The sequence below is a fragment of the Salmo salar genome, chromosome 09 (genome assembly GCF_965601325.2).
Source record: "Salmo salar chromosome 09, fSalSal1, whole genome shotgun sequence".
NCBI lineage: Eukaryota > Metazoa > Chordata > Actinopteri > Salmoniformes > Salmonidae > Salmo > Salmo salar.
Window position 1 is genome coordinate 64789381 of NC_138299.1, and position 23192 is coordinate 64812572.

The 23192-nt window shown below is 44.2% G+C and overlaps 1 protein-coding gene across 13 annotated transcripts in view; it reads right to left on the bottom strand.

Annotated features, from left to right (window-relative positions):
- Positions 1-16847, bottom strand: part of prom1a (prominin 1a) — a 123432-nt gene extending 106585 nt beyond the window's left edge. For 5 of the 13 annotated variants that reach the window (XM_082955858.1, XM_082955854.1, XM_082955857.1 and 2 more), the window contains exon 1: positions 16272-16846. In XM_082955858.1, the coding sequence (XP_082811984.1) occupies positions 16272-16509 (238 nt within the window). In that variant the 5' untranslated portion in view covers positions 16510-16846. Of the gene's footprint in view, positions 1-16271 lie in introns of all 13 variants that reach the window. The other 8 variants (XM_082955862.1, XM_082955861.1, XM_082955860.1 and 5 more) reach the window with 3 other exon arrangements.
- Positions 16848-23192: the final 6345 nt, after the last annotated feature.

Consider the following 23192-nt stretch of genomic DNA (forward strand, 5'->3'; position numbering starts at 1 on the left):
TGCAATTACAACTCACCATGTCCCCAGTGCCAGCTCCCTGAGGGCACGGCTGCGCCCGCCAATGAAGCTGAACTAAAGGATGGAGAGGATGCATGACTTGCAGTCCATCACCAGGACAGTGGCTTGCTCGCCTGCTCGGCTTCCCGGAGCTGACCCATATATGACGTGCCCGAGCGAGACATGGCCGCAACAGTCGCTTCATGATGGGGCAGCTCTCTCTCTCTATTTTTCTCTCCCACACGCTATCTCTTTTTCATTCTTTCTCCCTCTCCTTCTTTCGCTGCTTCTCTTGATCTTTATATTGTCCTTCCTCTTTTCTCTCTAAGGGACGCTATGTTTGTCTTCCTGTTTGGATCGCTGACTGTTTTGTTTCCTATCTCTATGTGGATTTCCTGCTTTTTCCCTGTTTTCTCTGTGGTTCACTCTCTGTCTTTTCATCACATTCCTTTCTTTCTTTGGCAGATTGAACCTATGCCGATTGAAGCGATGTTGGTGGCATTATGCGAATAGCATTACCTGAAAGGCTCAAAGTCCCAGGACATCTTAATGCCATATCTCTTATCATATGTTCCATCCTCGCTCTGCCAATATGCCAGCCTAGTGTTTGGTAAGGCGAGCTTCAATTAATGAAACACAGCGCTTGCCTCTTGGATCAGAATTACAGGAAATACCTTATGGCTTTTAATAAATTTGTGGCACCCCGTTGAAGAGCATACTCCTGCATAAAGATTTGCTGGCATACTGAATGATCATTCACTTTACAGAGAAAAAAGCGGGCAATTAGGAGTCTTTCAGCACTCTGAACTCTCAGAATTCTTTGTCTTGCAGCTCGGGAGAAATCCCATCCAAAGCTATGTGAAGGAAAGTAGCTCCACTAAAATTAAGCATTTCATTCAGTACTAGTGATTTGGCTGCCATCCCCTTGGCGGAATCGAGTACCTGCAGGGTTACCATGTTATTTTCTTTATTACCGCACTAACGTGGAACACTATGCAAAGGTATTTTTCTGGGGGGTTTAAATGCAAATGCAACCATCACAAAGGGGGGCATGAGCTCATATGACAGACTTAATCTTGGATTCTCTAGCGTTGGCTTAAAAGTCGAGGAGAAATTAATGTGTAGGCCTAGTTAGTTATAAACTGCATGGAAGAGAAGAGCTCTGCCTTCAAACTGCTTTGAAAAGTTGAGAGCCGTCTCAAAAAATTGTGTCTGCAAAAAGGAGTGGATTTTGTTTCCAGCGTTATTTCTGAACGTGAGGAGGAAATTCACTCAACCTTCATCTGTGATCTTTAAGAGTGTTATTTCATTTGAATGGGAGGAGTGACAGAGAGTTGATTTCTGGCAATATTGTAGCTCATGCATATCAAATGTTGGCAGACTGTGCACATGAATCTATGCTATATTGCTGCTGGCCTCAAGACAGTGCAACATAGTTAAGCTATAAGACGTTGTGGTGAGAGAAACGACAGCCTGGCAGAACAGGATTAGTGGTTATAGGTTAGCCTACATCAATTCTTCATCGGATAATGCTTTATCCCAACGGACACAAATGACATATCATTACATAAAATGGCATAAACGGTACACTCGTATGACATTTCATAGCCTAGCGTAAATTAACAAAAAGGAATCACTTGCTTCAAATAATCAAACCAGTACTGTGGTAGCTATGGTGATGGGGAAACCAAAGATAAGAGCAAAGGTATGGGTTTTGGCATTTGCTTTGTATAGTAGGAACAAAACACGATGCATTCAGAAAGTATTCAGACCCCTTCACTTTTTCCACATTGTATTATGTTACAGCCTTATTCTAAAATAGATTAAATACAAATATGTACTCATCAATCTACATACAATACCTCTTAATGACAATACAAAAACAGGTTTTGGTACATTTTTGCAATTGTATTAAAAATAAAAAACAGAAATACCTTATTTACATAAGTATTCAGACCTTTTGCGATGAGATTCGAAATTGAGCTCAGGTGCATCCTGTTTTCATTGATCATCCTTGAGATGTTTCTACAACTTGATTGGAGTCCACCTGTGGTCAATTAAATTGATTGGACATGATTTGGAAAGGCACACACCTGTCTATATAAGGTCCCACAGTTGACAGTGCAAAAACCAAGCCGTGAGGTCAAAGGAATTGTCCATAGAGCTCCGAGACAGGATTGTGTCAAGGCACAGATCTGGGGAAGGGTACCAAAACATTTCTGCAGCATTGAAGGTCACCAAGAACACAGTGGCCTCCATCATTCTTAAACGGAAGAAGTTTGGAACCACCAAGACTCTTCCTACAGCTGACCGCCTGGCCAAACTGAGCAATCGGGGAAGAAGGGCCTTGGTCAGGGAGGTGAACAAGAACCGGAAGGTCACTCTGACAGAGCTCCAGAGTTTCTCTGTGGAGATGGGAAAACCTTCCAGAAGGACAACCATCTCTGCAGCACTCCACCAATCAGGCCTTATGGTAGAGTGGCCAGACGGAATCCACTCCTCAGTAAAAGGCACAAGACAGCCTGCTTGGAGTTTGCCAAAAGGCACCTAAAGACTCTCAGACCATGAGAAACAAGATTCTCTGGTCTGATGAAACCAAGATTCAACTCTTTGGTCTGAATGCCAAATGTCACATCTGGAGGAAACCTGGCACACTCCATACGGTGAAGCATAGTGGTGGCAGCATCATACTGTGGGGATGTTTTTCATTGTAAGGGACTGGAGACTAGTCAGGATAGAGGAAAAGATGAACGGAGCAAAATACAGAGCGATCCTTGATGAAAACCTGCTGCAGAGAGCTCAGGACCTCAGACTGGGGCGAAGGACCTGATAATGGCGGCGACGGATAGGGCTGCCGTGCTTCGAGCGCTTAGGACATTTTTTGTGTTATTAAATACAGCTGGGAAGAACTTTTGGATATCATAGCGGCGGTAACTACAAGTATTTCGCTACACCCGCAATAACATCTGCTAAACACATGTATGTGACAAATAACATTTTATTTAATTTAATTTGAGGTTCACCATCCAACAGAACAACAATCCCAAGCACACAGCCAAGACAACACAGGAGTGGCTTCGGGACAAGTCTCTGAATGTCTTTGAGTGGCCCAGCCAGAGCCCGGACTTGAACCCGATCAAACATCTCTGGAGAGCTGTAGCAACGCTCCCCATCCAACCTGACAGAGCTTGAGGATCTGCAGAGAAGAATGGGAGAAACTCCCCAAATACAGGTGTGCCAAGCTTGCAGCGTCATACCCAAGAAAACTCGAGGCTGTAATCGCTGCCAAAGGTGCTTCAACAAAGTACTGAGTAAATAGTCTGAATACTTATGTAAATGTAATATTTACGTTTTTTTTTTATACATTTTTAAAAAATCTGAAAAATGTTTTTTTGCTTTGTCATTATGGGGTATTGTGTGCAGATTGATGAGGGGGGGAGGGAATGTAATACATTTTAGATTAAGGCTGTAACGTAACAAAATGTGGAAAAGTCAAGGGGCCTGGATACTTTCCAAATGCATTGTAGCTCCTGCTTGGCTTTTATTGATGGTCCGCGATCCCATTTGCAATCAATTTATGTCCAATGCATCATTACAAATAAATGCCATCTGTGCTGTAACACACATAAAGCAAGTAGCTCATGAAAACAAAATGATCACTAATAGCTCAATAAAAGTAGTATCTTTGGAACGGGCCACCATTTAGGATAGCTCCTCTGTTTGTGTTTGAGCCCCCTTAGTATTGAGTTGCCTTGAAATATATCCCACAAAGCAGTATGGTCCAGACAAGGTAGTCACGAATCAACTTCGTAAGATTTTGGCCTAGGCCACCCGAAAGGAAACAAATAACTCCAAGCACCTGTCCCAGCCATTGTTGGTGTATGAGTGACTAGTTTCCATGCCTCACACTATTCTATATTATATCATTTTTTTATCATTACATTCTTGAAGTGATTTTGACTTTTGGTTTGGCAGTAGGTTCTATCAGGATCGCGGTAAAAACGGTGTTATTTTGATATCAACCAACGAACAGAGTGAGTGGGCCATAGTTAGCCTAGTCACAACTGTTGCTACATAATGGAGTAACAAACACAAAACAACCCATAATGATAGGCTCTGAATGACAGAATAATGTTGATCTATTTGTGCTCGCTGCTTATATTACATAGTATGCAATTTGAGCCCAATGTACACTATGTCCAGCTAGCTACTCTTTGTCATACTCTTTGCCAGTCTATTTCAAGACGTTAGCCTATAGCCTATTTCATATGGGCTAAAAGTACATTAAGTCTACAAACAAAGCATAAATAATGAAAACATATGAAGGAAATGACTCAATATGGTGCAGGCGAATGCATAGGCCTACTTAGCTATGTGACAGAGTGGCACTTTGCCACAGGCGTTCAGCTGGCATTATGTTAGGCAAATAAGACTATGCCCATGGCTGTCTTGGAGCATTACCACACTACGGGCACCACAGTCACTACAGTGACATGACTGTGTGTGACAGGCACAGATACGCACCAGGGAAACTGCGTCATACATCCAGCCCACTCACATTTTCACGTCCTGTTACAGTAACAGTAAGGCTGAGCTCTAGACACAGATATGCTTACATGTATTGGGTTGATAAGCAAGTGATGGGTGTTTTGATTGCATCCCACTCACAAGGAGTGTTATCTGAATGTGAAAAGCAACCAATTGAAATGGACAGGATGTCATGCTCGTTTCACTGTGTACCATAGCGGGAATTTGATGTACAGTACTCAGGAAGTATATCGCAATTTCAGACCCACAATGCAATGGGGCCGTGTTCAGTCGGGGGGGAAAAAACAAATAGTGACAGACAATGACACATACTCCTGCTCCATATGTATGGATGAGTCATAGGCTCATATTTGTAGCTTAATGTATACATTTTCACTAAACAGTGTGTTATGAATATTGTTAGTACACTTTTAGTAAAGAGTACATAGCGTGGGACATTCAGACGTAGCCATGTTGTCCTGAGAGGACCCAGTAGAGCTAAGGAGGGAGATCATTGTGGTTAGAAATGACCACAGATGATGCCCATTGCTGATGCCATCTGCGACAAGCTTACCAATCCCTGCCCCATCATCCCACTACTGCCTTTCACATCCACAAAAATATAGGTAGAAACATATTAATATCATAATGGGCATTTCAGACACCGTGCCTTGTAGTACACTGCAGAAACATGACATAGGCCTTCTATGGTGTAACGTATCACGTGTGACGGTTCACCTAAGCTTCCATAGTATGTTGTATTTCAATGGCTAGGGTCTACTAAAAATGTAACACTTTCTCCTTTCATGTGTTAAACAAAAAAATCCATCATGTCCATGAAAACAATGTATTTTAGTACTAGATATACTCAATACTGGGATTGAAAGGAGCTGCGTCTCTCAGCGAAGCACCTGCAGCACAGTGGAAATATGAGTTGCTAAAACCGCAAAAACGCTGCAGTTGCCTCCAAACTCTGTCTCAGTTCACCGTTTATATCAAATGAGCGCATGCAGACATACAATGCCTTCAGAAAGTATTCACACCCCTCTAAAAACATAATTTGACATTATGTGGTATTGTGTGTAGGTCAGTGACACAAAATTTACATTTTTTACATTTTAGTCATTTAGCAGACGCTCTTATCCAGAGCGACTTACAGTAGTGAATGCATCCATTTCATGCATTTTTTTTTTGCACTGGCCGCCCGTGGGAATCGACCCCACAACTCTGGCGTATGCACACACCATGCTGGCGTTGCAAACACCATGCTCTACCAACTGAGCCACAGCCACAGGGAAAATCTCAATTGAATCCATTTTAAATTCAGGCTGTAACACAACAAAATGTGGAAAAAGTCAAGGGGTGTGAATACTTTCTGAATGCACTGTATGTAGAGCAAAATTAGGGAAATTAAAATACATCGGCGACATTGCCTGCCGGTGTGTGTGTGTGTGTCTCCCTGGCAACTGTTACCTAGCCTTAACTAATTCCTGTTTCTCGCCGAATTGCTGTGTCCAGTCCACGGAGTCAATATTACACCTGTCATAGCTACTTCTGGGAGAGGGGATATCAAACATACTTTGAGAATTGTGCCGTTAATGAGAAAACCTTCTATTTGTCACTGAGCACGTTCCAACCAGGATTCGCATGGCTGTAGTTAGCATAATCCCCCTAGCCTAGTCTCACACCAACAGATTCGGAATGACAGTAGAAACTACATAAGAAGACCTAATTCACATCTTGTCTTAAGTTTTTAGTGACATGTGTTACAGAACAGTTCTATTAAAATAAATCCAATGGTTTGAAGTGACAGCAAATGGAGGGACCTATAGGATGACAGAAATTTGACAACATGAATGAGACATTTACTATACAGGTTCTATTGCTGTGTGATTATGTGTGGATGATGTGCATGGCCATATGTGTCAGATAGCACAATGGTTGCATAAGTGGGTGGAAGTGACAGACAAGTTGACAAATGTTGCTAGATTGCTAATAACAGCTCTTACAGGTTGGCGGGTAGTGGAGAAAAGGTGTTATTAACAACAGAATGGTAACATATGCAGTTCAGCTGTGTGATGTAGGCTACTCCCATAAATCATGACAAAATGATGGATGTTATGGGCATAAGCATTATCGTCTCTTACAGTTATCATGGCACCTGTTTGTGATGGCGTAACCAAGAGAAAATACTGTGCCATAGACATGATGGTTTACTCTAATGTGCTAGGGATAACACCCTCTAACCACCTCTGCCAGTGTAAGAAGTGTTTCCCCTATCATTACTAGGGTGCGGTGAGCTCCATCCCAACCACTGCGTAAAATTGCCTGTTTCCGAATGCCTACATTTAAGTCAGAATATCTTTAATAATAAGAAGAAGTATTGAAAAGTCAGAATAAAATTTGCCGGCTCTGGGAGGTCATGGATCTTTACACACGCTAATAGCCTCTAACACCTTGTCTATTGTCCTCTTATCAAGATTTCAAGACTAAAGGCTGGTTTATCCCACGGGTGTGTTCGTACATTCAATCTGGAATGCCAGAGTGCGTTGTCAGAATGTCACTTCGTGAATTCAGAGCGTTTTGCTCTCGGAGAGTTCAGAGCACACACTGGATGCTCTGGCCGAGGAGTAGGGTTGATCCTAGCGTTCTGATCTAACAACAGCAGTCCCAAGCTATCAGGCTAACGTTGGCTAGCTTGCTAGCTACTTCCAGACACAAATGAGAGAACACCTCACTCTGACCATTTTACTCACCCTAGCAGAGCTGGTTAGGCTGTTTTTATGTTATCCAGAGCATGAACGTAACTGTGCTTCTGGCAACAATTTCATTTAGATTTTCCGCGGATGTCCGGATCGGGGCCTGTCAGTTCCATCCCCCAGCACCTCCGCTCCGACGCCCATGGAGCTGGGAGGTGCTGCACGTAGGGCGACTGGAGGAGGGGCCATTCCCTGCACCATCTGTGGCCGCAGAGGGCACACTGCTGGTTCGTGCTGGGGGGGTTCCTCAGGGAGTCGAGGCAGCAGGCAGGGCACTATCGTGTCACCCCCAGGTGAGTCGACACCAGGCTCACCCAGAGCCCCCTGTTGCACACATGTATGTGTTTATTGAATTTCCTGGGTTTTCCCCGCATTCCCAGCATAAGGCGCTCGTAGATTCAGGCGCAGCTGGGAATTTTATTGACTGTTCTTTTTCCCATAGTTTAGGGATCCCCCTTGTTCCTGTGGATATGCCCTTCCCTGTGCACACCCTAGATAGTTGACCATTAGGGTCAGGGCTGATTAGGGAGGCCACCGCTCCACTTGACATGGTTACGCAGGAGGGTCACAAGGAGAGAATCAGTCTCTTCCTTATTGATTCTCCTGCGTTTCCTGTGGTGCGGGGCCTACCCTGGTTGGCCTGTCATGACCCCACTATTTCGTGGCAACAGAGTGCTCTCATGGGGTGGTCACGAAAGTCCTCGGGGAGGTGTGTAGGGGTTTCCATCGGTGCGACTATGGTGGAAAGTCCAGACCAGGTCTCCACCGTGCGCATCCCCTCAGAATATGTTGATTTGGCTCTCGCCTTCTGTAAGAAGGCGGCGACTCAATTACCACCCCATTGACGGGGGGATTGTGCGATAAATCTCCTGGTAGACGTAGCACTTCCCAGGAGTCACGTGTATCCTCTGTCACAGGAGGAGATGGCGGCTATGGAAACATATGTCTCCGAATCCCTGGGGCAGGGATACATTCAGCCCTCCACTTCACCTGCTTCCTCGAGTTTATTTTTTGTGAGGAAGAAGGATGGAGGTCTGCGCCCGTGTATTGACTATCGGGGTATCAATCAGATCACTGTGAGGTACAGTTACCCGCTGCCTCTCATCGCCAGTGCGATCGAGTCAATGCACGGGGCGCACTTCTTCACAAAATTGGATCTTAGGAGCGCTTACAACCTGGTGCGTATCCGGGTGGGGGACGAGTGGAATACGGCATTTAGTACCAGGGCACTATGAGTACCTAGACATGCCATACGGGTTGATGAATGCTCCATCAGTCTTCCAGTCCTTTGTTGACGAGATTTTTCGGGACCTGCACGGGCAGGGTGTAGTGGTGTATATCGACGACATTCTGATATACTCCGCTACACGCGCCAAGCATGTGTCCCTGGTGCACAGGGTGCTTGGTAGACTGTTGGATCATGACCTGTATGTCAAGGCTGAGAAATGTCTGTTCTTCCAACAGTCCGTCTCCTTCCTAGGGTACCGCATTTCCACTTCAGGGGTGGAGATGGACAGTGACCGCATTTCTCAGCCATGCGTAATTGGCCGACTCCCACCATGGTAAAGGAAGTGCAGCGGTTTCTAGGGTTTGCCAACTACTACCGGAGGTTTATCCGGGGTTTTGGTCAGGTAGCGGCTCCCATTACCTCACTGCTGAAGATGGGGACCGGTGCGACTGCAGTGGTCGGCTGAGGCGGACAGGGCTTTTGGTCACCTGAAGGCTCTGTTTACCTCAGCTCCCGTGCTGGCTCATTCGGATCCCTCTTTGGCATCCATAGTGGAGGTGGACGCGTCTGAGGCTGGGATAGGAGCTGTGCTCTCTCGGCGCTTGGGCACACCACCAAAGCTCCGCCCCTGTGCTTTCTTTTCGAAGAAGCTCAGCCCTGCGGAGCGAAACTATGATGTGGGGGACCGGGAGCTGTTGGCTGTTGTCAAGGCTCTGAAGGCGTGGAGACATTGACTTGAGGGGGATAAACACCCTTTTCTCATCTGGACTGACCACCGCAATCTAGAGTACATCTGGGCGGCAAGGAGACTGAACCCTCGCCAGGCAAGGTGGGCCATGTTCTTTACCCATTTTGTTTTCACTCTGTTCTACAGACCAGGTTCCCAGAATGCTAAGGCAGACGCTCTGTCCCGGATGTATGACACAGAGGAGCGGTCCATGGATCACACTCCCATACTTCTGGCCTCTTGCTTGGTGGCACCGGTGGTATGGGAGTTGGACGCAGACATCGAGTGGGCATTACGCACAGAGCCCGCTCCCCCTCAGTGTCCAGCTGGGCGTCTGTACGTTCCGTCTGCTGTCCGCGACCGTTTGATCTATTGGGCCCACACGTCACCCTCCTCTGGTCATCCTGGCATCGGTCAGACGGTGTGTTGCCTTAGTGGGAAGTACTGGTGGTCCACCTTGGCCAAGGACATGAGGGTTTATGTTTCCTCCTGCTCGGTGTGCACCCAGTGCAAGGCTCCCAGGCACCTGCCCAGAGGGAAGTTACAACCCCTACCTGTTCCACAACGGCCGTGGTCGCACCTGTCGGTGGACCTCCTGACGGATCTTCCTCCCTCACAGGGCAACACCACGATCCTGGTCGTTGTGGATCGGTTTTCTAAGTCCTGCCGTCTCCTCCCTTTGCCCGGTCTCCCTACGGCCCTACAGACTGCGGAGGCCCTGTTCACTCACGTCTTCCGGCACTACGGGGTGCCTGAGAACATAGTCTCTGATCAGGGTCCCCAGTTCACGTCCAGAGTACGGAGAACGTTCATGAAACGTCTGGGGGTCTCGGTCAGCCTCACCTCAGGTTTTCACCCCGAGAGTAACGGGCAGGTGGAGAGAGTAAATCAGGATGTGGGTATGTTTCTGCGGTCATATTGCCAGGACCGGCCAGGGGAGTGGGCGGCGTTCATCCCCTGGGCAGAGATGGCCCAAAACTCACTCCGCCACTCCTCCACTAACCTCTCCCCCTTCCAGTGCGTACTGGGGTATCAGCCGGTTCTGGCACCTTGGCATCAGAGCCAGATCGAAGCTCCTACGGTGGACAAATGGTTTAAGCGCTCGGAGGAGACCTGGGACGCTGCTCATGTGCACCTGCAATGAGCCGTGAGGCGGCAGAAGACGAGCGCCGACTGCCACCGCAGTGAGGCCCCGGTGTTCGCACCGGGGGACCGGGTCTGGCTCTCGACCCGAAACCTGCCCCTCCGCCTGCCCTGCCGGAAGCTGGGTCAGCGGTTTGTGGGACCTTTCAAAGTCCTGAGGAGACTGAACGAGGTATGCTACAGGTTACAGCTTCCCCCAGATTACCGTATTAATCCCACACCAGCTACACATTGGCCGATTACAGGATTAGTTTCAGACCAATTTCTGTAATAGCCCTTGGTAAATGTTGGGTGTTTTAAGAAGGACTGGCCTTACCTGTCTTCCCTGACAATTTAAGGAGCCTTTTTTACTTGGCCCCAGTCTTAGTGCATCGTCTATAGTTTGGAAAGGGATCAACTCTTACAAGAGCAACAAGTACATTTTTGGATTCAATAAGTAGCTGTTGGTATTGTCTTGCTAGGGCAATTGAATTTAAGTGCTGTCTTTTACCTAGTAGTCTATAAACTGTCTGATTGCTCAGTACTTGTGACTGTCGTTGTCAACTTGGATTAGTTATAGGCCTACTTGTGTAACAGTCTTGCTAATTTGTAGGCGTGTTGTATTGTAGGGAGTGTTATCTTCAGCTCTGCCAGGCAATCAGCATTCAGTGCTGGGAGGTGTGTCTTCACCTCTGCTAGGCATTTAGTGCTAGTACTAAAAGCGGCGGTATTATTAAGTGGCGGTGTTGTTGCCGAAACAAAGACATTCTGCCGAGTTGTTTGAGGAAGACTCCCACCATACTCTCACTTGAGTATCTTACCTAGTCATCTGACTATGTGTTCTGTCATAGTCTGAGAGCATCTGGTGGTCGGGGTGGTGGCACAGAGCTAGGGCTGGGCGATATGGCCAAAATATTATATCACGGTATTTAAAAAATATTGGACGGTATGACAGTATTTGACTTATTATTAGTTTTTGAATACTAAAAGTTCTACATTTGCTATATGAGTATTGAGTGATCCTTTGGTGGCAACATATACATTCTAAGTGATTTCAATGAGTCTTTCTCCATTCTGATTGTTATATTTGTTTTATACTGTTCAATTCAACTTCATCCAAAACAGATTTCAGCACTTTTATAATTTCTGCATTTCCTGCACTCAATTGCAGTGGTGGAAAAAGTACCCAATTGTCCTACTTGAGTAAAAGTAAAGACACGTTAATAGAAAATGACTCAAGTAAAAGTGAAAGCCACCCAGTAAAATACTACTTGAGTAAAAGTCTAAAAGTCTCTTTCCAGATTAAATCCTGCCACTAGTGATGCCCATCCACCCAACAACCTGCCCACTCGATCCCATCCCCTCCTCCAGACCACTCTCCTCTGTGTCACAGACACTCTATGCTCTTACCAAAGCTGACTCTCTCCTCTGTTCTCATTGACACTCAACTACTCTTCTCCTTCCCCCTTCTGACACTGAGGTGGCGACAAGCATCTCTGCGTGACTGGCAGACATCTCGGCTTGGATGTCGGCCCACCACCTCAAGCTCCACCTAACATCATCTTCAAGACCCTGGTGCTTACCTACAGAGCAGCAAGGGGAACTGCACCTCCTTACCTTCAGGCTATGCTCAAACCCTACATCCCAACCAGAGCACTTCATTCCACCACCTCTGGTCTCTTGGCCCTCCGACCCCTGCGGGAAGGCAGCTCCCACTCAGCCCAGTCAAAACTCTTCTCTGTCCTGGCTGGGCGATATGGCCAAAATATCATAAATGTGACTTATGACGTATCTTATGTTTTTTAATAATAAAAGTTGTAAATTTGCTTTGAGTAGTGCGTGACCCTACGGTGGCAACACATGCATTTCAATGGGTCTTGGGTCAATGGGTCTTTCTCCATTCTGATTGTTTTATACTGTTCAATTAAACTTCAAACTAAAATAATTTCCTGCATTTCCATCAATTTCTGCATTTCCTGCACTCATTTGAGATCATTTACACACTGCCACGTAGGGCTGCACGATATGAACAAAAAACATGGCCCTATTTTTTTAGCAAACGTTGCAAATGCAATTTGACTTGCGATTTAGATCAATACACTTCGGTGAACTGTTGGAATCATGGAAATAGAATATTTATTCATAGTTAGAATATAAATAATAGTGGGCACTTTGAAGAATACAGTGTTTGACATGACAATGAATGAAAATCCCAGGGAGTTACTGTGACAGGGTAGGAACCAAGTCATGGCCAGTTTTTCCTAGGGGACCCTATAATCTTTGGCTACATTAAATGTTTCTTCATGTAGCGAACATATTCATGCTTTTCTTATTCCTCTTTGATTTAGCAGATACTGTTGAACGATCAACATGGTGATTTAAGCCTCTACCAGTACTGGTATCAGGCTGTATTAGCTAGCTACGTTCGCTCTGACTCAGTACATGTATTAGCTAGCTAGCCAGCTAACTAGCGATTAGCATTAGTGGGTAACACAGTTTAGCTAAAACTTGCTAAGAAAAGACAAACTAGCTGATTTCAGATGTAAGAAACAAACTAATAGTTATAGAATGCTTGTGGATTTATATTAAGAAGTGTAAACAACATCGTCATCAACATTGTTGCATGTGCTGCATTGGCCATGCAGACTGAACGCAAGTGTCTTGTGGTCAAGCAACAACAACATGCGCTCCTTGAGTGATAGGGGATGGGGCTAGGTATGTGTGGAAAGCAGCATGGAGAGAGGAAAGGGAAAGGGGGATACCTAGTCAGTTGTACAACTGAAATGTATCTTCCGCATTTAACCCAACCCCTCTGAGTCAGAGAGGTGCGGGAGGCTGCTTTAATCGGTATGACTCAAGTAGCAGTGTAAACTATAAAAATGGACGTTACACATGGCATATCACATTTAACAAACCAACCATTCAAATAAAACCCAAACCGGTCCATGCATCAATACCGGTATATAGTAAAACACAGTGTACCATCTTTTGAAAACTTCTGAAACCCTACCTCTTTGAAGAATATCTTAAATAACTTTTACCTTGCCCATGACCCCCCACTTGTCATTTCCTACTAGCGCTGACTTTGCTGATAAAAAATGTGTTGGGGGAAAATGTACATGATACGATTGTGATGTGTTGTTGTCTCGCCTAGCTATCTTAAGATTAATGCACTAATTGTAAGTCGCTCTGCATAAGAGCGTCTTCGAAATTACTAAAATATTAAAATGTATATGATGCAAATATGAAGTATTTGGCCAAATACTTTTCACAAACTCTTCACACCTGCTTCTCAACTTTTTGCACCAACTCCAACTCATCCACCATTACATACTGTATACACACACACACAGAACATTACCCTCTTGTTTTCACAACCCTTTATAACTTTTTTTTATATAAATGTCTTGACATTGTGTATTTTTACTATGAATGTGTGTTGATTGCACTGTTAGAGCTGGCCATTTTTTTGTTTTGTTATTTCATTACTTATTTTTTGGCAGGGGGTTTCGGAATATTTGTATGTTTATTTATGCGTAATGTTGTACACTTAACATATTTTTTACTTCATTAGATGTTGTATTTTATAATTTGCTTGACTTTTGAACACGTGTTCTTTTTGGGGTTGGGGGGCAATGCAGTGCAAATGTATATGAATTGTTTATTTAACTGATTTGTCATAAGCGTCGTTGTAGGGAGCGGACCAAACTGCAGCAGGTATAGTGAACATCTTCTTTTTATTAGAAGGAAAAAACAAAAATACATTTACACTAAACAAACGATGAAAACCAGTTCCGTAAGGTGTTCAGACTATACAGGGAAACAACCACCCACAAACACAAGAGAAAATAAACCCACTTAAATATGGCCTCCAATTAGAAGCAACAACAACCAGCTGCCTCTAATTGGAGGTCGTTCCCAAAACTAACATAGATATAGAAAAACTAGAAAACCCACATAGAAATAGAAAACATAGAACATAAACCGAAACACACTAAACAAACACCCCCTGCCACGCCCTGACCACACTACAATAACAAACAACCCCTTTTACTGGTCAGGACGTGACATGATTTCATTACTTCTTTTTTGGGCGATGGTGAGGTGTGAGTGTCAAGATAACGTAATGGCATGTATCAGGCTGGACACATTGGCAGTCAGGATCTCTAGTATCCACCGAGTGCTGTTAACATCCCATGGTTCCTCTTATCCCACTGTCGGTGGAAAAATTAGCTTTTGAGTGTTCAGAGGTAAAACACTTAAGTTCTTCCGACTGGCATGGCAGTGGCTTGATTCTTCAGAGGTGTAAGGATAATTAGAAGTCTGAATTAGGGATTTTGGTGCAGTGCACCTACCTGTAGTTCTGTTGCCTCCCACCTGAACTAATTATTTGGCCTCTATTGGTTTCAAATGGGATATTTTGGGAGTGTACAGCCCTGATTGTTGATTTGGGGGCCGTGGTGCACCAATAAATGAATCTAGGGGAACAGGTATATCATACATTTTATATGAATGCATTAAGAAATCATAAATCAAGATTCATTTTCTTTGAAAATTGTCCACTGCCACACTATGTATGATGATTTATGGCAGTCATAACAGTGTTATGGGGAAGCATTAGGGGCTGGTACAGCCTGTCCCTTCCAATCAAAATAGGCCTGACAAGATCACTGGATTATCATGCTAAATCTCTATGTGTGCGTTTGAATGTCCCAATTAATTGTCAGACATGTGACTGTACAGCTGAGGCTATCTGGTTTCAATTCAGCATAGGATTAATTTGAAATAATAATGAAACCCCCTACAGTAATATGGATGGATGTCTAAAATATATTGCCTAATAATAATAATAATTGTCTAATAATGTTCATATAATTCATTTTGGTGTTAATTTTTTTTTTTGCATTCATGGAACATTTTTAAGGCACTGTCCAGAAGAATTCCTATAGCCAGTTTATACAATACAAACCCCACTATCTCTAACATGGGATTTCAACTTTACTTATAGATGTGTAATAGAACCCAATAATGACATCCAATGAACAAATTGAACATTCATTGTGTAAGTGAGTTTGAGCCATATATCAACTAATGCCTCTGACAACCCTTGAAACTAAAAGCACAGCGACATATGGCATTCCAGATTATGGGATTACCTAGTTAAATCTGTGACACAGGGAGGCACTCCTCATCTCCAGATTTACTAATTGATTATGAACACTGAGATGTGCTAGTCTTGTCTACCAACCCCTCAATTCAAGTGACCACACAATACTTACTTTAAAAGACACCTTATTTGAGTATATGGAAAGTTCGGCCTAATTGCATTCATTTGGACCAACGGTCCACCGTCCAACACATTCCATCCCCATTGGGCCTTGGCATTTTCTCGTGAATTGTGTGCCCAGACTAGTGACCAGTGACCACATGATGCACGTCAGTAAGGGGTCGGTTTAATTGTAATTATGTTGACACAGGCAGGCAGCACACTGTAGGCAAAATACTCTCTTCAAGTACACTGTCGGCTGTGGACACATACATGTGCATGGGTGAATTTAAAGCACAACAACAATGTAGAAATCTGATGCAAATAAACACAAGTTTACGCATTGGATGGGCGTTTTGCATAAACCTGTGACATATCCACAGCTGCCAAATAAAGGTAAAGTGTTTCCTGCGATGATTTGAAAATCTCTGCACGCAAGTGTCATACAGAATAACTTATCTTGCCACTGGCAAACTTTGTAAACGACAACGACGATGTTGACTCTAAACGAGGACGAAGTGCTTCACTGTACGGCACTTATAACGAGTTGAAGCGAGATAGCTAGTTACCTACGGTGTATTCTTATGAAATGTTATTGGACAGCTCAATGGCCATCAAAACAACATTGCACTAACGATGACTTACCTTCCGGGAACGGGTTGGGCTGCACGACGTATAGAAAAGCGTGCACCATGTGGAACAGTAACCCTATTACTCCAGGTTCGTAATAGGCGAGGGTTTGGTAAACTCCCTGAGGCACATAGCCAAAATCCAACTTTCCCGACGGTGGCAGACTTCGGCGCTCTGGCTCCGTTTCTTCTTGCTGGAGTTCACCAGACGTTAATAGTCCCAAAAAGAGGAGAAGAAGACCGGTTTTCCACATCGTCCCAAGACACTGTCAGCTCAATGTACGGGGTTAAAATAGGCTACAACAAGGGAGATGGTACAAAAATGTCGCTAGGTCCGTATCTCTACTAAAATGTGGAAATAAAAGGGAAGGGTTGAGCAGTGGGACTGCAGGTTTTAAGTCCTTCTGTCCGGGGAAGGATTCGTGATTATCATCGTTCCCACGGTCAGTGGCTCTTCATATGGACGCAAACCGGGTGTTTCTTTTCTCCGGTCCTCCAACCGCTCAGTTCCTCAGAGATGATATCAGACCGACTGTCAAATTGGCTGGAGCATCTGTGCAGTGTTCTAGAGGAACAGGAAAGGTTGGATGGCTGCGCGAGAGAATGCGTGCGCATTCACTCTACTGGCTGTGGGAGGCTCGGGCAGGGGCGGACTGGGACAATAATTCGGTCTTGGCATTTCATCCACACCAGCCCATATCAATGCGCATGCCGCCAAACCCAGTGACTGGCGAGTGATGGTCCTCCTCATCTTTTTTAACAAAGTCATGTTTAAAACAAATACAATATGTAAAAACACCACTGGGTTGTTCCACCTCAAAAAGCACAAGAAAGAGGATTTTGACACCCACCATCTCAGATTGTTCTGAAATTGTTTATGTTGTTAGTAGCAGATACAATAGCATTCCTGAAATATTATTTTGTTGAAATATAATTGAATCTCTTAGAAATTAAACTAATTGATTGCACAAAAATTGGCAGTTTTAGTTGATATGATTCAGATAATATTAAATAAATGTAGTACCCATCACCCACGTAGGCTTGGGCGGGATCCAGATGTTTATATTGTTGTGAAAGGGCCTAGTCAATATTTCTTGTTGACTCCCCCAGTCCCCAGACAAGACTCTGGTAACACGGAAACAAGAAAAGATAAGAAGAAGTGGAAGAAGAGGCCCCAACCACAAGCATCTGCAGCCAGAGAGCGGCAGGACCAAGTCAAAGGAAGAAAAGAAATGACGGGTGTGGGTGGACTGTATGCAGATGTTCCTCTGCCGGAGGGCGGAGGTTCATCGTATATGGCGACACCCCTGTCAGATCTCGGCCCTGCGATGGAGTTGGTAGAGTTGCTTGATAGCACGTGGGCCATCAAGCAGATGAAACCACGGATTGTCGTCACCTACGAAGGAACCAATGTGTTACCAATGGCAAAATGCTATATTCATAAATGTAAAATCACTAATAAAAAAACACTCTTCCGTGTTTTCTATAAAGAATTCGAGCATTACATTAAGACCATTCTACATTCTTCTAAAAAGAAAGCTGTGAAAACAATCAATACCTGAGAACCTCTTAAGGATCTACGGGATTGGGGTCCCTATACCGGAACAGTTGTTACTAATGTGCGCTATTGTGACTAGAATGACATTGTAAGTAACAGCAAACTTTCCAGGACATAGACATGTTTTATAAGGGCAGAAAGCTTCAATTCTTGTTAATCTAACTGCACTGTCCAATTTACAGTAGCTATTACAGTGAAAAAATACCATGCTATTGTTTGAGGAGAGTACACAACAACAAAAAACTGGTTTGATACATTCACCTCTGAAAGAAAAATAATGTACTTTCATTCAGTAATCTTTCTCTGATTTGTCATCCAGAGGGTCCCAGAGATAACATGTAGAATAGTTTTGTTTGATAAAAAAAACAGTTTTGATTATCTAATATAGGAATTGGTATCCACAGTTTGAACACCTGCTGTCTATATATATATATATATATATATATATATATATATATATATATATATATATATATATACACAGTTGAAGTCGGAAGTTTACATACACCTTAGCCAAATACATTTAAACTCAGTATTTCACAATTCCTGACATTTAATCCTAGTAAAAAGTCCCTGTCTTAGGTCAGTTAGGATCACCACTTTATTTTAAGAACGTGAAATGTCAGAATAATAGTAGAGAGAATGACTTATTTCAGGTTTAATTTCTTTCATCACATTCCCAGTGGGTCAGAAGTTTACATACACTCAATTAGTATTTGGTAGCATTGCCTTTAAATTGTTTAACTTGGGTCAAACGTTTCGGGTAGCCTTCCACAAGCTTCCCACAATAAGTTGGGTGATTTTTGGCCCATTCCTCCTGACAGAGCTGGTGTAAATGAGTCAAGTTTGTAGGCCTCGTGCTCGCACATGCTTATTCAGTTCTGCCCACACATTTTCCATAGGATTGAGGTCAGGGCTTTGTGATGGTCACTCCAATACCTTGACTTTGTTGTCCTTAAGCCATTTTACCACAACTTTGGAAGTATGCTTGGGGTCATTGTCCATTTGGAAGACCCATTTGCAACCAAGCTTTAACTTTCTGACTGATGTCTTGAGATGTTGCTTCAATATATCCACATAATTTTCCTTTCTCATGATGCCATCTATTTTGTGAAGTGCACCAGTCCCTCCTGCAGCAAAGCACCCCCACAACATGATTCTGCCACCATGGTGTTCTTCGGCTTGCAAGCCTCCCCCTTTTTCCTCCAAACATAACGATGGTCATTATGGCCAAACAGTTCTATTTTTGTTTCATCAGACCAGAGGACATTTCTCCAAAAAGTACGATCTTTGTCCCCATGTGCAGTTGTAAACCGTAGTCTGGCTTTTTTATGGCGGTTTTGGAGCAGTTGCTTCTTCCTTGCTGACCGGACTTTAAGGTTATGTCGATATAGGACTCATTTTACAGTGGATATAGATATTTTGTACTGGTTTCCTCCAGCATCTTCACAAGGTCGTTGTCTGTTGTTCTGGGATTGATTTGCACTTTTCGCACCAAAGTACGTTCATGTCTAGGAGACAGAACGCGTCTCCTTCCTGAGCGGTATGACGGCTGTGTGGTCCCATGGTGTTTATACTTGCGTGCTATTGTTTGTACAGATGAACGTGGTACCTTCATGCGTTTGGAAATTGCTCCCAAGGATGAACCAGACTTGTGGAGGTCTACAATTTTTTTTTTTAAGTCTTGGCTGATTTCTTTCGATTTTCCCGTGATGTCAAGCAAAGAGGCACTGCATTTGAAGGTAGGCCTTGAAATACATCCACAGGTACACCTCCAATTGACTCAAATTACGTCAATTATGTTATCAGAAGCTTCAAAAGCCATGACATCATTTTCTGGAATTTCCAAGCTGTTTAAAGGCACAGTCAACTTAGTGTATGTAAACTTCTGACCCACTGGAATTGTGATACAGTGAAATAATCTGTCTGTAAACAATTGTTGGAAAAATGACTTGTGTCATGCACAAAGTAGATGTCCTAATCGACTTGCCAAAAAATTATAGTTTGTTAACACGAAATTTGTTGAGTGGTTGAAAAACGAGTTTTAATGACTCCAACTTATGTGTATGTAAACTTCCGACTTCAACTGTATTTATATATTACATATATAATAAAAAATAAACAAAAATAGAACCGATGTGTTACCTGACTCTGTCTAAACATCACATGTAAAGGAGACAATGTGTTACCTGACTCTGTCTGAACATCACATGTAAAGGAGACAATGTGTTACCTGACTCTGTCTGAACATCACATGTAAAGGAGACAATGTGTTACCTGACTCTGTCTGAACATCACATGTAAAGGAGACAATGTGTTACCTGACTCTGTCTGAACATCACATGTAAAGGAGACAATGTGTTACCTGACTGTCTGAACATCACATGTAAAGGAGACAATGTGTTACCTGACTCTGTCTGAACATCACATGTAAAGGAGACAATGTGTTACCTGACTCTGTCTGAACATCACATGTAAAGGAGACAATGTGTTACCTGACTCTGTCTGAACATCACATGTAAAGGAGACAATGTGTTACCTGACTCTATGTAAAGGAGACAATGTGTTACCTGACTCTGTCTAAACATCACATGTAAAGGAGACGATGTGTTATGTAACAATGTGTTTGCTTAAATGTCATGTGTAAGGGGGAGGATTTATTGTGTGTCTGTAGTCAAAGGAGGCATTGGCTTGGGCAGTTAAGGGGCATAAAACCCCATGTAAAAGATAGGGAAAGCGGAGCGGAGATTCTGGGCAAGACAGATCAGGAGCTGAACGATGTATTAGAAGTTAGAAGACTTTTGGGGTAAGGTAAGAACAGAACTTGATTGTTATTGTTAGAAGCTTTTACATTATCATTGCTATATTTAAAAAACAATAAAATCCATCAGTTGTGAAACTGTGGAACCAAAAGAGAAGTGTTACTTGTTTTCATTAACTTTTCAATTATTTGTTGAATAAAGTGCTGAAGAAGAAGAGAAGCATTGTAACAACTACAGGCTCAGTGGGTTCACCTTAGGTGTCCGCGGCTAGACTATATTGTGGGCTCGAACCACAGGGGAGTTCAAGGGTAGTTGTGTAAAAGACACACAAAAGGAGCACTGTGTATTTATAGTTTGTCTTTACTCAGACGAAGTGTCGAACCCCTGATTTCAACTAAGAATTCCTTTCAAGATATTAGTCTTAGCTGAAACCCTATACCCGGGACTTAGCGAGTGTGACTCACCCGTGAGGGTGTTGTCCTGTCAACTAGAAAGGGAGGACCAGCCGCTAGCAGGAGTATATGAGACTATGCCGCTCTTATAAAAACAGTATAACCCCGTGGTTGAACATATCCTGCGCGAAAGGTGAAATACACTACACTGCCATGTGGACACTTGCTCATTGAACATCTCATTCCAAAATCATGAGCATTAATATGGAATTGGTCCTTTGCTGCTATAACAGCCTCCACTCTTCTGGGAAGGCTTCCCACTAGATGTTGGAACATTGCTGCGTGGACTTATTTCCATTCAGCCACAAGAGCATTAGTGAGGTCAGGAACTGATGTTGGACGATTAGGCCTGGCTCACAGTCGGCATTCAATTCATCCCAAAGGTGTTCGATGGGGTTGAGGTCAGGGCTCTGTGCAGGCCAGTCAAGTTCTTCCACACCAATATCAACAAACCATTTCTTTATGGAACTCGTTTTGTGCACAGGGGCATTGTCATGCTACAACAGGAAAGGACCTTCCCCAAACTGTTGCAACAAAGTTGGAAGCACAGAATTGTCTAGAATGTCATTGTATGCTGTAGCGTTCAGATTTCCCTTCAACCAAACCATTATTCCTCCTCCATCAAACTTTACAGTTGGCACAATGTATTCGGGTGTAACAGTGTAGGTTCCGTCCCTCTCTTCGCCCCAACCCGGGCTCGAACCAGGGACCCTTGCACACATCAACAACTGACACCCCACGAAGCATCGTTACCCATCGCGCCACAAAAGCCACGGCCCTTGCAACGCAAGGGGCAACCCTACTTCAAGTCTCAGAGCGAGTGACGTCACCGATTGAAACGCTATTAGCGCGCACCACCGCTAACTAACTAGCCATTTCACATCGGTTACACTCACCCCCCCTTTGACCTCCTCCTTTTCCGCAGCAACCAATGATCCGGGTCACGGCACCAATGTAACAGTGTAGGTTCCGTCCCAACCTGGGCTCGAACCAGGGACCCTTGCACACATCAACAACTGACACCCCACGAAGCATCGTTACCCATCGCGCCACAAAAGCCGCGGCCCTTGCAACGCAAGGGGCAACCCTACTTCAAGTCTCAGAGCGAGTGACGTCACCGATTGAAACGCTATTAGCGCGCACCACCGCTAACTAACTAGCCATTTCACATCGGTTACACGGGCAGGTAGCGTTCTCCTGGCATCCGCCAAACCCAGATTTGTCTGTTGGACTGCCAGATGGTGAAGCGTGATTCATCACTCCAGAGAACGCGTTTCCATTACTCCACAGTCCAATGGCGATGGGCTTTAAACCACTCCAGCCGAAGCTTAGCATTGTTCATGGTGATCATAGGCTTGTGTGCGGCAGCTCGACCATGGAAACCCATTACATGAAGCTTCCGACAAACAGTTTTTGTGCTGACGTTGCTTTCAGAGGCAGTTTGGAACTCGAGTTTTGCAACCGAGGACAGACGATTTTTACACGGTACGCGCTTCAGCACTTGGCGGTCCAGTTCTTTGAGCTTGTGTGGTCTACTACTTCGTGGCTGAGCCATTGCTGCTCCTAGACGTTTCCACGTTTCCACTTCACAATAACAGCACAGTTGACCGGGGCAGCTCTAGCAGGGCAGAAATTTGACGAGCTGACTTGTTGGAAAGGTGGCATCCTATGACGGTGCCACATTGAAAGTCACTGAGCTCTTCAGTAAGGCCCTTCAACTGCCAATGTTTGTCTATGGAGATTGCATGGCTGTGTGCTCAACACCTGTCAGCAACAGCTGAAATAGCTGAATCCACTCATTTGAAGGGGAGGCCACATTCTGTTGGCCATGTAGTGTAACACGTAGTAAGAGCTGACCCACGTTAAAATAGTGCAGAGCTGACTATAAATAAATATTGGATTGCTCCTTGGTGTTGTACACAAAAATAACCCCGCTGTCGCGTGGTATACTGCATCACAAACTACCTGTGAAGTGTTAACAGTAGGAAGGAGTGAGCTAACCTCTGTGGCAAGCAAGATATGGACCAAGAGAGGTGACCCAGGTTGATAAAGCTAACTCAGCCTGGGGTAGAAAGACAGGGAGGCCCCCTCACCAGCAAAGAGGCTCATACCGCGGGATAATCCAGGCCTACCAGCGCGTGGCGGTAGTTGACCCACCCTGTGTG